Source organism: Vanessa atalanta, chromosome 5 (genome assembly GCF_905147765.1).
Source record: "Vanessa atalanta chromosome 5, ilVanAtal1.2, whole genome shotgun sequence".
Taxonomy (NCBI): Eukaryota; Metazoa; Arthropoda; class Insecta; order Lepidoptera; family Nymphalidae; genus Vanessa; species Vanessa atalanta.
This window is the reverse complement of record NC_061875.1, coordinates 9,161,696-9,176,156: the sequence shown is the minus strand read 5'-3', so window position 1 is coordinate 9,176,156 and position 14,461 is coordinate 9,161,696. Positions and strand designations below refer to the sequence as shown.

General features: G+C 31.3%; 4 protein-coding genes across 5 annotated transcripts; 3 read left to right on the top strand and 1 right to left on the bottom strand.

The window, feature by feature from the left end:
• Nucleotides 1-1,006: 1,006 nt before the first annotated feature.
• LOC125064042 (cuticle protein 8-like) lies at nt 1,007-1,942 on the bottom strand. 2 transcript variants are annotated; one of them, XM_047670819.1, is made up of 4 exons: nt 1,904-1,942; nt 1,639-1,809; nt 1,495-1,584; nt 1,007-1,370 (listed from the first exon to the last, which is right to left on the bottom strand). In XM_047670819.1, exons 1-4 carry the CDS (start codon nt 1,913-1,915, stop codon nt 1,086-1,088), a joined length of 558 nt encoding a protein of 185 aa, XP_047526775.1. In that variant the 5' UTR covers nt 1,916-1,942; the 3' UTR covers nt 1,007-1,085. The 2 variants fall into 2 exon arrangements, with proteins under 2 accessions (XP_047526775.1, XP_047526774.1); XM_047670818.1 differs by having other exon boundaries at nt 1,495-1,809.
• Nucleotides 1,943-3,082: 1,140 nt separating this feature from the next.
• On the top strand, nt 3,083-3,987 carry LOC125064039 (cuticle protein 8-like). Its single transcript, XM_047670815.1, has 3 exons — nt 3,083-3,115; nt 3,196-3,537; nt 3,627-3,987. The coding sequence occupies exons 1-3, from the start codon at nt 3,104-3,106 to the stop codon at nt 3,909-3,911; spliced, it is 639 nt and encodes a 212-aa protein (XP_047526771.1). The 5' UTR covers nt 3,083-3,103; the 3' UTR covers nt 3,912-3,987.
• A 2,456-nt stretch (nt 3,988-6,443) lies between these two features.
• Nucleotides 6,444-8,063, top strand: LOC125064374. The gene is made up of 4 exons (XM_047671362.1): nt 6,444-6,455; nt 6,535-6,696; nt 6,855-7,021; nt 7,508-8,063. Exons 1-4 carry the CDS (start codon nt 6,444-6,446, stop codon nt 8,061-8,063), a joined length of 897 nt encoding a protein of 298 aa, XP_047527318.1.
• Nucleotides 8,064-11,051: 2,988 nt separating this feature from the next.
• On the top strand, nt 11,052-13,112 carry LOC125064052 (cuticle protein 8-like). Its single transcript, XM_047670829.1, has 4 exons — nt 11,052-11,087; nt 11,286-11,567; nt 11,971-12,137; nt 12,814-13,112. Exons 1-4 carry the CDS (start codon nt 11,076-11,078, stop codon nt 12,860-12,862), a joined length of 510 nt encoding a protein of 169 aa, XP_047526785.1. The 5' UTR covers nt 11,052-11,075; the 3' UTR covers nt 12,863-13,112.
• Nucleotides 13,113-14,461: the final 1,349 nt, after the last annotated feature.

Here is a 14,461-nt window from a genome sequence, read left to right as displayed (position 1 = left end):
TAAATACCAAAATCTATGTAAATAATGGATTATTATACACGGGTGCATTTAGTAAATTAATCAAAAAAATTCTGTCGCAATAAATATTATAATTTATATTACCTAATGGTTAAGAAGAAGATTTAGTTTAAGAATAAGATAGAAGTATATGTGCCGCTGGAATATCTATTGGCAAGCTAAATCAAAGAGGATAGTATTAAAACTTTCTTCATTAAGTCGATAAAACGAAAATTTATTATATTCAAACACACATATCAACATCCATATTTATGTATGAATATATAACAATAGCAATATATCTATGTAATTATAAATATATATCAAATAAATAATATTTCGTGAAAGAGTTAGTTAATATATTCAATAACTGAAGCTAACCGAATAGCTTTTTTAATATTTAATAATAATTATCGATGTTTTATTTACTAATTCAGATAGCAACCATAACCCTTGCGAAAGACTGAACACTATCTTTAAAAGCTCCATCAAACGTGACCTACGTACTGTCTTAATATAAGGTAAGATTAAATTCCTATAAAGTAAAAAAAAAAACGTTTACATAAAAGTAAACGATATTTTATAAATCTGTACAATATGAGTTTATTATTGGCAAAAGTTGTCAATAATAAAATATAGTTATTCATTCCTCGTTTTTTATATGCCAGTGTAACTACAGGCACATTGGCAACACATGTTGCCCCGAGGTTGGTGATCGCGTTGGCTATCTAAGGAATCGTTAAAATTTCTTACGGTGCCAATATAAAAAGAAAGGTGATTTACTATAAAAAAATTGCATTGGTAATCTAGCAGGAGTAGTTGATAGCAAAATAAATAGAGAGAGAAAAAAAAACTCTTATGGTGTTTTTCGCTGATACTTCTCAGTTATTTTTTTGAATAATTTCAATAGAAATCAAAGCTTGTTTGCCTCATAAAAGTGAATCCTAGGTGAATATGTTTTATAAGTACTATATGTTGTGATTTTGAAAATTAAGTAAAATGGTATTTATTCATCGAAACAATATGTTTATTTCATTAAATAAATAGATAACAATCATAAAAGTAAGGAACCACTACTAATCAGTCGGTTAGTGGTAGTAGTGAAGAGCTGGGGCAGCGTAGACGGGAGTCTTGACGACAACTGGTGCGGCCTTAATGTAAGCGGGGGCGGCGGTGGGAGCGCTGTTGTGCACTACGGCGTTGAAGCCACTGTGGTCGTCAGCGGAGTACTCTACTGTTCTGGTAGAGCCGTCAGCTTCTTGGAAGGAGTACGATCCCTTAACGACATCACCATCACGGGATTCTTGTTGTTGCTTGTTGTCACCGGTGTGTCCGTCAGCAACAGAGTAATTGTACTCGTACTTGGGGTAAGCCTGTTAATAAAAAATATAATTAAATTTATTACTTGTTCTAATTGTAATAAAGTTATTTAATATGTTACTTGTCACTTTTATTACAACAACATAGCTTATATTCCTTAAATAGGCAATAACTTACGATTTCCTCAGGCTGGGCAATCACTTTAGCGACGGGAGCGGCGTGGTACGCGACGGCAGCAGGAGCGGCGTGGTAGGCGACGGGAGCAGGGGCAGCGTGGTAAGTGACGGCAGCGGGTGCAGCGTGGTAGGCAACGGCTGCGGGAGCGGCGTGGTAGGCAACGGCAGCAGGGGCGGCATGGTAAGCGACTGGGGTGGCGTGCTCGTCGTGACGTACAATGCTCTGGGAGGAGACGGCTGCCGCTGAAGAGTAGTGTACGGGAGCAGGCAGGAGTCCGGCTGAGGACACCGCCACTACAGCGCAAAGAGCTACCAACTGTAACAGGAAAAAAATAGAATAAAACATTGTGTTAACTACAAAAATATTGAAATAAATAGTCGTTTAAAAACTTATTGATTTAATAACATACCTTAGAGAACATGATTGAATAAAAAACAATACTTGATTGATAATTTTGCAGCTGAATATTTCGCTTATATAGTTCTTAGTAGTTTCAAATCAAGTTTGCGATAAGGTAGAGGGAGATTAGGCTAAACTTGACCCTGCCTCGGGTCATTTAGGCAAATATATGCAACCTTCTTTAATTATTTTTTTTTTGACCAACGTGCAATTATAATACTAAAATCTTATGTCAATATTTTAATAACTCGCACTATTTGTAAATAATTCATGTTTTAGTGTGATAATATAAAAAAAAAATAATATAGTATTTTATTTTTTACAAATTATTATATATTGAAGAACTGATGCAAATTATTAATATCTCCCTATATTTGGTCTATTAGCGACTTCTTTGAAAATAATCTTTTCATAATAATTAATATTTATTTATGGAAATATGTAATACTACAACTAACTATTAAAATAATATAATAATAACAAATTCATATATTTTCGAGCATGCTAAACCTGAACAAAGGTATTTAAAAGTCTAAGGTCACATATACGCATGTCATAAGTGTGTATACGTGATAATGTATACTCATATGTGTTATGTTATACATTGTTTGACAAATTATTATAAGATTCGTTTTCAAGATAACAAAGTTTGTGTTAATTATTTTGAGTTAGTTGGTTGCTTGGTAAGATATTAAACGATTACTGGGTATGGCTTGAAATGTAGTTTTGAGGGTACTTTTATGTGCATTTTTAGAACTGATTCTAATATGACAAATTATGAAATTTTAACAAAAAAAAAAATATATAAAAAATTATGCAATTAGCTTCCTTATAAATTTTTGGGAGTAGGTACTATGTTAATCTACGGTTTTGAATGCTTTATTTGCTAAGCGAAATATACAAATAATTAAAAAAACATAAGGTACTTATTATTTTTTAAGTAGGTCAGTTTGATCACGGTTAATAGTAAAAAGCTACAATAGAATATATAATAATCATTTCATTTGAATTGTTGCTAGTAATACACCCACTGCAAATTGCTTAAATATATTTCAAGAGAATGGATCAATCATTGAACTTGCTCAAACTAAGGTCACAGTGTAAGCTTGTTTGACAACTTCCACTACTAATTTTATATGCCCATGTGCGAATATAAATACATTACTTAGTACTCATAGTTATCATTCAAAGCCTGACAATCACAGCAATCATGTTCTCTAAAGTAAGTTTTGTATTTTAAACATCACGTATACTTTTCCAAGTACACTTTGATAGCGTAATAATTAAATAACAATTTTTTAGCTGGTAGCTCTCTGCGCTGTAATGGCGGTGTCCTCGGCTGGACTTCTGCCTGCTGCTGTCCACTACTCCCCTGCGGCCGCCGTCTCCTCTCAGAGCATCGTACGTCACGACGAGCATGCGACTCCCATCGCCAAGCTAGCCGTCGCAGCCCCCGTCGCATACCATGCTGCACCCGCCACCGTGGCCTACCACGCTGCCCCCGCCGCGGTTGCCTACCATGCTGCCCCCGCCGCCGTCACCTACCACGCTGCCCCTGCTCCCGTCGCATACCACGCGGCTCCTGCTTCCATCGCCTACCACGCCGCTCCCGTTGCTAAAGTGATCGCCCAGCCTGAAGAAATCGTAAGTTGTCTAGCAAAAATATTGTACTTAATTGCAGTTTATATCATCAAAAATAATTTATTTTTAACATGCTTCTCATCTGTGTGCAGGCCTACCCCAAATATGAGTACAATTACTCTGTTGCTGACGGACACACCGGTGATAACAAGCAACAACAAGAGGTCCGTGATGGTGATGTCGTGAAGGGCTCATACTCCTTCCACGAAGCCGATGGCTCTATCAGAACTGTGGAGTACTCCGCAGACGACCACAGCGGTTTCAACGCAGTCGTTCACAACACCGCCCCCACGGCTGCTCCCGCTGTCATCAAGGCTGCACCAGTCGTCCTCAAGGCCCCCGTTTACGCTGCCCCCGTACACCAGTACTACCATTAAGTTCCTGACTCCAGGCAAATGTACCAAATGATTGTTAACTATTTATTTAATGCAATAAACGAATAATTTCGATAAAGTTACAGATTTTAATATTACCAAAACTATAAACTATTTATATTATGATATATTCATATTTAGGAAAAATAACCATATTTGAAAATAAATTCTGCATTTCGACACACATATTTAAAATTAGGCATTATATAAGGCAGGATATTGAAATTGTACATATTCAGGGCCGGATTTTAAGGTATTTAAACCCTGGGGCCACAAATGAGTGGAGGCCACTAATTAATATTTTACAAATTAATTTGAACATTGTCATTTCGGTCAGTCAGATTTGTCAATAGTTTGTTTATTCTTTATAGCAGTAACTTTAATCTCTCTCGTGGAGGCCAAAGGGCAGTTGTCCCAGTTCTCCTAAATCTGGCCCTGTAAATATTCATGGTTCTATCAAACCAAATTCTGATTTGATAAAAAAATATTGGAGAGGAATCATATATTATCTGATATATATGATTACTCTATATATATATAGGTATATGAAATAAAGGAATCACCTTATTCATTGAAAGAGGAAGATACAAAATTAAAAGGTGACAAAATTACATTGTTTTATTGTAAACGCTCTTTAATACGTCAAGATATGTTGCATTACGATAAGTTCTCCGGCAATAAATAGTAACTATAACCAATTATTTGCATAACCAATTATTACTTATCTAATAGAAATATTATTATTATTTTAACTGATTCAGATCGTTAATTTAATGATAAATCCATTTAAAGCAATAACTCAGCTAGGTGCCACTTCGCCTGCAAACTATACGTACTAATACAGTACAGTTTTTGTTTTTTTGTATTATAAAGTTAATAATGAAATATATTGAAAATTTAATTAATTTACATAAATAAATAGTTTCATCCGACACTTCTTCGGATGAAATTAGAACGAAAGTCCACATTTTCTATGTTATATAGTTATATATATATATATATATATATATATGTTATATATATTGTATGTTATATATCATTGATAATATCAAGAACAGTTGAAAATATCACTGGTTATTTCGATTTAAGGAATTATTTTATATTATGTCGTCGTTATCTTGATTTCGATCGAAATTTTATGAGTTTCACCAAATAGTTTTTGTAATAAATGATAAGAATTTACTGCATTTGGTCTGAAGTAGTCAATAAATGAGACAAATGAAATGTCCAAGAATATATCGTAAAGATTTTAAGAAAACATACTTTCCAAAATCGGATACATTACAGCAGCATCGAAATTGGAAATTTAAAAGTACAGCTTATTCATAAAGTTTAGGCCTTATCAAACAAATCTCAATGAACTAAATAAATATACCAATAAAATGCGGCTATTCTTCGATTGTGATGATATAATTATCGGATGTTCCGTGTTAAGACTAATATGGATAAGAAATTCGTACTTTCCCAACCGAAATAAATAAAACAAAGATAAAATATCATTCTTTAAGAAAATAATTGAGATGTATCAGCTACACTTCCATTGTTTGAATGGGAATTACTTCGATTTCACCCAGAGATGCAATTCTCCTTATATATTATTTCATTTACCAACCAACCTTGGGAACTAAATTGTGATTTCATTGTGCCTGTAGTAACACTGTGGCTTACTCTTCCTTTAAAGTAGACTACAACTATACTAAGGGTTGCTGATTCGCGGTAGAACATAATATGATGAGTGGTTCCTACCATTACACAAAGCCCTACCACCTAGTAGTCAACTAGTTTTCTATTAAGCGAGTGAATATAAAATTGAATAATTATTTCCCTAATATTTCATTCTGGCTAAAGTAGTTTTTTATATGCAACTAATATTTTAGACAAATCAATACAATAACATTCTTCAGCTTCATATTTACCATAAAAACTTTTAAACTTCCTCCTTTATTACTTACTTTATACCTTGTAGGAGTTACATTATTACACTGTCAATATAGTTATCATTATAGTTTTATATAATACTAGCCGAAATGTAAACAAATGTCGTTGGCTCCCATTGATTCATTGATTCATAACTATCAGCCATAAATAACTCTCTAACGTTTTCTCTAAATATGTTTATATATTTAATTATATTTATCAATATACATTACATCAATAAAACATAAATAAAAAAAATATTTAATACTGTAAAGAACATATAATGTTAGATATCTTTCGTATAAGCAATAACGCCTAACTACATATTTGACATACCCCACAAAGAGTGATGACATCTTTATATTAAAAGAAAACAAATGAATGGGTATAAATGTAATAAAAAGGCATTACAAAAGTTTTAGAAAGCATCGATGCTATCAAACAAATCGAATCCACATTATTCTAACACAATAACTATATTGATGAAGCTAACTTGATAAGTTTTAGTAAATTTATATAATAGAAATTAAAAAAGTATATAATGGTAAAAAATGATAAACTAAATCAACAGTTCCCCGGTACATCCCGAGAGCGACGGTTCATATTAAGTATTTCAATATGTTTTCAAAGGTAAGTTATTAATAAATCTAATTTATTTTACAAAATTCTATTGATTCAAAATTAAAAAGTATTTTATTTTGTTTTTCAGATGATGTTTCTAGTTTATTTCATCACTATCAGCTCAGCTGTTCAGATTGACCCAAATACTGGACTGAGAGCAGAATCATACACCTCAAATACAGGAAAGGCGTGGCAGACGGTCAAATATTATCCTGCAAATTCTCCACCGCTTTTCAAATACGACTTCCACGTAAGAAAACAACGAATCTATTATACTATTATTCACAAAGTATATTTACAATATTTTTTGTGGATGTCTTATCATATATCTAAGAAGTTAGTATTATGGAAGAAATCTCTTTAAAGGATAAACAATTGAATTTAATTATAACTTGTTTTACTTTAAAGCATTATCCAAAATACGAGTTCGAGTATGCAGTATCGGATAAAAAGACAGGTGACTACAAACATCATCATGAATCCAGAGACGGCGATAGAGTTCGAGGAGGTTACAGTCTCGTTGAACCAGATGGCTCTCTGCGAAAGGTGGAATATAATGCCGATGACCAGAACGGGTAACTTTTAATTATGTTATTTGCATGTAATAATTAATCCATAAACGTACTCAATGCGAGCTTACTTGATTAATTTGATCAGAGACCACAAACTGCTTAATAATCCCACTGGAAAACTTCTGTTTATCGTATAAGCAACTCAGAAACTAAGCTATAAAAATATTTCAATGGTTCTCGCTTCGATATGATAGTAATAATGTTTTTAGAAATGGGTCATTTTAAAATACTTTTTCAAGGAATACTTGTAGCTTATGTTATAAAATTATGTATATGAATTTAAAAAAAGTCATGTTTTTATTAAATTAATTAATAAGTTAAAAATTGCATGAAGAATTAATATTGCAATACCATTTGAGAAAAACGTTAGTCGAGATTGCTCGATGGATAGAGAGTTTTAAAAATAATATTGAATACTCGGAAAATGAGTCCCTTGCTCAGCATGGGTTATTTTCTTACTTTTTCAATAACGTCTTTGAAATTTTTCAGATTCAATGCTGTAGTAACCAAGAGTGTAAACAAACACGGTGATAACGCTTATTCAGTCATCGGTCACACAAGACAGTTCTTACCCTTCGGAAACGGTATTAAAATCAACCATTTCTTCCCAAATAAAAATTATCACTATCAAGAATACAAATCTGGAACAGAGGATGTTGAAGATATCCCTATAAATGAAAAAGCTATTGATCTTAAACAAGACGAAAGACAAAAAAGTGTGAAAGAAGAACAAGGAGACAAAATGATACAACTTACACCAGTTATTATACAAAATACTAATAAAAGTACAGAAATACCTATTGTAAAAATGAACCCAGTTGAAATTGTTCAAGCATCAGTAATGGATGCTGTTGTTGATGAAAAACAACAGAAAGAGACAGAGAATATGACTCAAATGCCAGTAGAAGAAATCACTAGCAATCCTACACAAAGTGAATTGAGTGACATGTCTGAGACAGAAAATTTACAAAAGGAAGAACCACGTGATGACTCGGAAGTTGCATCATCATATTATCATTCAAGAATTTATTACGTAGGTTTTTAACATTAGCTAAATTTGTCATCCGATTAATAGATAAATATTTTTAATAAATTGTTATTTAAGATTGTTTTTAATAAAATTGTTACTGAAACTATTTTGTTTATATTTAAATTAAAAATACTAACCTAAGTCATGGTAAATATAATAAACGAAATTGATCACATAAAATATACATAGAAAAATTGCGAAAATTAACATAATAGATTTTTTTAAGTATATATAGGTAAATTACAATCTAGGTCATCATTGAACTTACGATATTCAGAATCTTGTTTTGATATAACTTAAATTAATCTTCTATAACTAAATCCAGCAAAGTCTACATTTTATGAAAGTTTATATGTATTAGTTATATTTTCATACTTATTTATATATACCAATATCGCATTTGGGTTAAAACGTGAAATAAAAAAATATATAAAAATGCAATGTTGCTAGCTAAAATTACTTTTATTCGTGACTTTCTCAATACTTAACATTTCAAAAATAGCTCGAATAATACCATTAACTTTATCGAATGAAATTTAGCTCATTCGTTAGTTTAACAGAAAGGAACTTGCCGACACAGATCACAAGTGCATTTCTCACTTGGACAGCATACAATAGTCGATCAGTACAAATTGATCAGTACAGAACTTACGACTGAAATCGACGTAATATATATGATTTTTTTTCGCTGAAATTCTAATGGCTTGATACATAATAATATAAAAAACTGTTCGGACTGGAAAATGGAAAAATATTGATTAAGATTCACTACAATCGAAAGATAAAATTCAAAATCATCATCAGTCATCACATTATGTACAACACCTTAAATATTATCCTACCAAATTAGTTTTGATATTAACTAAGGTTAAATTTTTAATATTCGATATATTTTGACATAAAATGAATATGTTCATAAAAACATTTATCACGTATTATATTTTGTAAATAATATAAATATCAGTAATAAATGGACCAAATTTACTAGAACGTGACCTTTTTTCCATTTAATGATATAATTAATATAATTTTTTTAAGAAACTTTTTTAAACATGACTTGTTTTTAAAGCCGCATATTATACGAACATAATTTTTAAAGGTAATTAATTCGTCATGGTGTTAGATTTTATCTCGAATTGAATGAAAGACTTAACCATCCAATAGATAAAATCTATATCGTCATTTTCTAAACTCAAGCGAATGAGATCGTGAGCACAGACAATTCGTTCATTCAGAATAGTTCAAGCATACATATATATGTACAGCAATAAAATCCTTAACCTTTTCTTAGAAATTTCAAATCAATATCAAAAAATAAAATAAACACAATATGTGATTAATATTACCACGAGCGTTGATAAAAAAATACAGACATATAATCAAAATTAAAGAGCAAAGCTGCATCAGCGTTAACCAAATATCTTGAGATATTAAGCCATCATCCTTGTAATCCACATGGTATAATTACAAACACAAAAGATTTACCTATAATTATGCTGACTCGATTACCCTTTGCCGGAACATGAGATAAGCTTTGTTGATTGGCAGTTAATTTTATGGAAGAGTCATACCTACGAAATAAATATTAACTCCAATTATAGAATTATTAAATAACGAATGAACCAGATATAGTGTTTCAATCTCAAAACTGCAACAGGAATACGCTTACGTAAGGGCAACATTCTTGCTTCTAGAATATATAATTTAGTCAGATGACATAACTATTTAGGCTATTGTAACTACTAGAGCAATCTGTAATTTGTTAGCAAAACTTAATGCTTCTTGCGAACTATATAACTTTTAGATAATCTATAATAAAATGACCACCTAATACCTTTACCAACTAGTTGTTTTATAATATAAAATATGAAGAAAATAACATAATACATATTAAAAGTTAAGTGTAAAATTTCATTATTATTCTATTTTTAAATTGTTTAAATGTAAAACTTTTTTGAGAAACAGTGCAAAAAACAAAACCATTTATCGCGGTCTATTAAGGCGTAGATATGCTATGTGTGGGAGCAGCATACGCTCATTTAATAGCAAATTACTCAACTTTATTATTATAAGCGCTATCACATAACCATTGTTGCCTAAATCGTGTGTATCTAAAATATTTTAATCACTAACCGTTAAACGGCCATGAATTTTACCGTCACGATTCAGATGTAAAATTTCATATATAATAAAGTTTAATTTACGTAATTGATTGTATGCATTAATTAAGAAACAATTATAATAAGGAAGAGCAAAATTATTTGATAATAGTTTCATCAATGTATGATCAAATGAAATTGCAACTAAAGAAATTTAGAACAATTACGAATAAAAATTTATAACATTATATGGTCCAGAATGAAGCAGAAATTCTTACTATAATTAAAACAAATGTGATATAAGGGTATGTTGTTCTTAGTCCAATTCAAATTTTCATAAGATAGCCTACTTTTTTCATTCTAATCTTATCATAAGTGATCTGTCGGATAAAATTTATGTAAAATACTCCTATAGACGTTAAATACGTAAATTAATATGAATATTTTAATAACCCTTGTAATTTAAATGAGACACCGTCTCTACAATTATTTAATTGTTTTCTGTATTGGTAATATTAAATAAAAAATGTTAATAAAACATAAATGTCCTATACAAACATGTTTCTATTAAAATTATCGCATTGACTCAACTTCAAGCATTCCACATCATGACAAAAACAAATTATAAACTATTTTATTAACAAAATATTATGAGTACAGTTCAATAAAGATCAAATGGCTTCAAATCGATAAAAACTGTAACAACAATATCCTCTCACCGCTGTTCATTTTTCTCTACATACTCTAACCATATCGAATGTCGCAACCTGATAAAGCGAGTAGATTGGCAAAGCGGCAATTACGGTGATCCGATCGGATATCGTCAGGAATAGCCCCACCACGCCACTGCTTATGTTTTGTTTGTTATATAAAAAGAGTTAACTAACAAAGCAGCACCAGTCGACAAGTCCATTCTAACCAAAGCAAAATGTTCTCCAAAGTAAGCATTTTGAATATATTACGGCTAGATATTTTCGTAACATTTGATTAGGATAATTTAGAGTTAAATCTTACCTGGGCGTTGTGGTCTTTCAGTTGTATAAAAAGTGCTTTATTTGAAATTATTCATCATATTATATATACTTGTAATCATTCAAGAAATATTGGTTTATTTTATGTCACACTTTTATATATTTAGATCATCGTACTATGCGCGGTGGCAGCGGCATGCAATGCAGGTCTTTTGCACCATGCCCCAGCTGTATCACACAACGTGATCCACCACGAAGTACCAGCTCACTATTCGGTTCAAGCTGCCCCAGCTTACCATGCTGCACCTGCAATCCACTCTGCTCCGATCCATACATCAGTGATCCACGCTGCCCCGGTCGTTCATGCTGCCCCAGTAGCCCACGCCGTCCACGCTGCCCCCGTTGCTCACGGCTCTGGCCACGAAGAAGATCACTATGTTGATGAATACGTAAGTAGTAAAATATTACTTAAATAAATAATGTTAATCCAAAACTAATATGACATGTCACTTTAAATGTTGATCTTTCTAACACAATTTATGTTGTTTTAGAGCGTTGACTGTCTATTTTTGCTTATGAAACGACATTATTGAAAAACAACATTAAGGTTTTATAATGACTGACACTAATTTACGTCTTGAGCCATATAAGATGAACTCAATTATCTATCAGATTAAAATCAATAAAAACGATAGAGTAACGATTGATTTTGCCGCAACACTCCTTTTTAATTAAATATCGTATTATACTATGTAAATTACTTAACGCAATATGGAGACAAATGTAGATTAACATACATACATATTATGTTCAAAATAACGATTGTAAAAACCTATGTCGGTTTGATTTCAGGCCCATCCCAAATATGGCTACTCTTACTCTGTTGAAGACCCTCACACCGGCGACCACAAATCCCAGCACGAAACCCGCGACGGTGACGTAGTCAAGGGTGAATACTCCTTATTGCAGCCTGATGGTTCTTTCCGCAAAGTCACATACACCGCTGACCACCACAATGGGTAAGTATCTATTTTGCCTTACAGAATAAAATCAAAGGGATAATGTTTTTATTTTTGAAATAGTCTACTAGTCATATTATATCATTGCCTAATAAAGTTTCACACTGTAATGACTACGTGTACTTTCACAAAGAAAAAACAAAAAATTAAGTCTCGCTTTATGTGATAATAATATATAAAACTAAAAAAGGAAATTTTATTGTGTATTATCTTCATACGTAACGTGCGCAAAAAACTTACACAATTACATTTATTACACATATTTATGCAAACGTTAAATATTTCCAAACGTGCTCTAATTTTCGAGATGTTTCTTAAAATAACGGAGGTAATTACATTGACCTTGATAGTACGTTCAAGATATTTAAAGCAATTCGCGATTATGTTATATAAAGAAAATATCTTTGATTTTTCCTTTACATAGAAATATTAAGATTAACTTTTATTTTAAATAATTTTATATAGGTATCTCCTTTACTAATAAAGTCGTATAGCAGTTGTATAGTAAAACAATACTTTATCTTCTTTTTTTAAATGTCAAATTACTGATGACAGAAAGAGATAAATCGATGTGTAACTATTCATGTCAGTCGAACCTTAATCTGTTAACAGTATGAACTTTAGACTTTGATATCTATAACATTATGGATAGTATTAAAGTTGATTTCGTCAACAGATTCAACGCTGTCGTCCACAACTCGCCACCTGTCATCCATCATCATTAGAGGTTGTCAACCTAACTGTGATATTAGTGTAGTTAATTTAGTTAACCGAATAAGCCTTAAAATACCTATGTATTCTATGTAATCTTCCGCTCTTGCTTTTGCTTTGTTGTTAATATCACGTGTAATGGGTTTCATAATTACATAAATCATAAAAGACATTTTGTTCTCAATAAAACTTTTTATAGTATAATATAGTACCTATAAATGTGCCAAAATATGTAAGTTTTGATAAGTGTGTTTGTGAATTTGAACGTTGATAAATATTATGTGAATTTGCTTAACATGTGATTGTTAATGAAACCCAACATCTACTTTGAATAAATTACAATACTATGTTATATTTTTATACTTTTATTTAAATATTCCTTTTAATAGCGATATTGATTTTATAGAATTTCATTAATTTCTTTAGTGAATTGAAAAAAATTAATTCCGAAAAAACACATTAATTTACAAGTATACCTCCGTATAAAAATAAATCCTTCAAGCTTGATCAATTTGAAACAAATATTAACATATTTTAAGTCTACAAACTAAGTTTAAGTTATACCATTTTTTGTTTCCTTTACTCCATCACTGTCTGCTCTAAATGTTTGGCCATTTTATTATTATTTCTTAATAACAAAAAATAATCATATTATCTGATCAGTATTTTATCGCATGAAATTACTGAAAACGAAATTTTATTAAAATAAAGAACATTTATATTTAAATAATTGTATAATTATACAAAAGTAAAACTCATGATCATTTTAGACTAGTGTGGTAGTTGAGTGAAAATATATTTGACAGATTTGACGTCCAGCTTTATGTCTGAAGCGAAACCTCTTTCATAATTAGCTTGGTTTTTACTGACACGTTGATACCCCGACAGCACAGGTTAAGTACTCGATTGACAGGTGCCTAACAAAATTGATGGGGCGGTTCTATTCTACACCGCTTATTATAATTAAATCAAAGCATATTTAAGTCATTTTTGAAATTAATATTCTAAGGATGCAATTTATGTTAAGCTTTAAAGTCGACGAAACGTTTCTTACGCAAAAAGTTACCTCCGACCAGAGGACCGAATTACATGCGTTATATTTTTTATATACTCATTTATTAGTCTTATATCTCCCATGATAAAGATTAAAAAGTTCTCATTTTTTTTTCTGGCTTTTATTTGTGCCAAAAAGGCACAGATTATTTCGCCAATGTCACGTGCGAAAAAAAGTTCCCTTATCAACGAGATGACTAAAATAATTGGCGTACGTCACGTGAAGTCTATTTGAAATAGTTTTATTCAATGTGTAGTAATTATGAAATCGTAGAAATACTAAGCTAGTTAACAAGTCGTGTGAAATAATCCTGATCAACTTACATTGTTCTGAAACCACGGCAACGAGATACATTTTCACAATGAAAGTGAATTAAGCTTTTCAAGGTCACATTATTTATACCTTGAAATGAGTATTAAGTTTAACTGTAATATGATGCTAATTAATTAAAAAGTAACCGAAAACCCGACAACGATATTTTTTGTACATGAAAAAAATATAGGCCAATGCCTCTAACTGGTTTTATGGCGGCTACTGTCTGCCGATTTTGATGACGTCA

What these genes read in the sequence shown, in the direction of transcription:
- LOC125064042 (XM_047670818.1), bottom strand. An exon ending in TTGCCCAGCCTGAGGAAATC is followed by an intron (nt 1,371 to 1,494) that starts GTAAGTTATTGC and finishes TTTTATTAACAG; the next exon opens with GCTTACCCCAAGTACGAGTA.
- LOC125064039 (XM_047670815.1), top strand. An exon ending in TCGCCCAGCCTGAAGAAATC is followed by an intron (nt 3,538 to 3,626) that starts GTAAGTTGTCTA and finishes ATCTGTGTGCAG; the next exon opens with GCCTACCCCAAATATGAGTA.
- LOC125064374 (XM_047671362.1), top strand. An exon ending in TTTTCAAATACGACTTCCAC is followed by an intron (nt 6,697 to 6,854) that starts GTAAGAAAACAA and finishes TTTACTTTAAAG; the next exon opens with CATTATCCAAAATACGAGTT. An exon ending in AATGCCGATGACCAGAACGG is followed by an intron (nt 7,022 to 7,507) that starts GTAACTTTTAAT and finishes GAAATTTTTCAG; the next exon opens with ATTCAATGCTGTAGTAACCA.
- LOC125064052 (XM_047670829.1), top strand. An exon ending in ATCACTATGTTGATGAATAC is followed by an intron (nt 11,568 to 11,970) that starts GTAAGTAGTAAA and finishes GTTTGATTTCAG; the next exon opens with GCCCATCCCAAATATGGCTA. An exon ending in ACCGCTGACCACCACAATGG is followed by an intron (nt 12,138 to 12,813) that starts GTAAGTATCTAT and finishes TTTCGTCAACAG; the next exon opens with ATTCAACGCTGTCGTCCACA.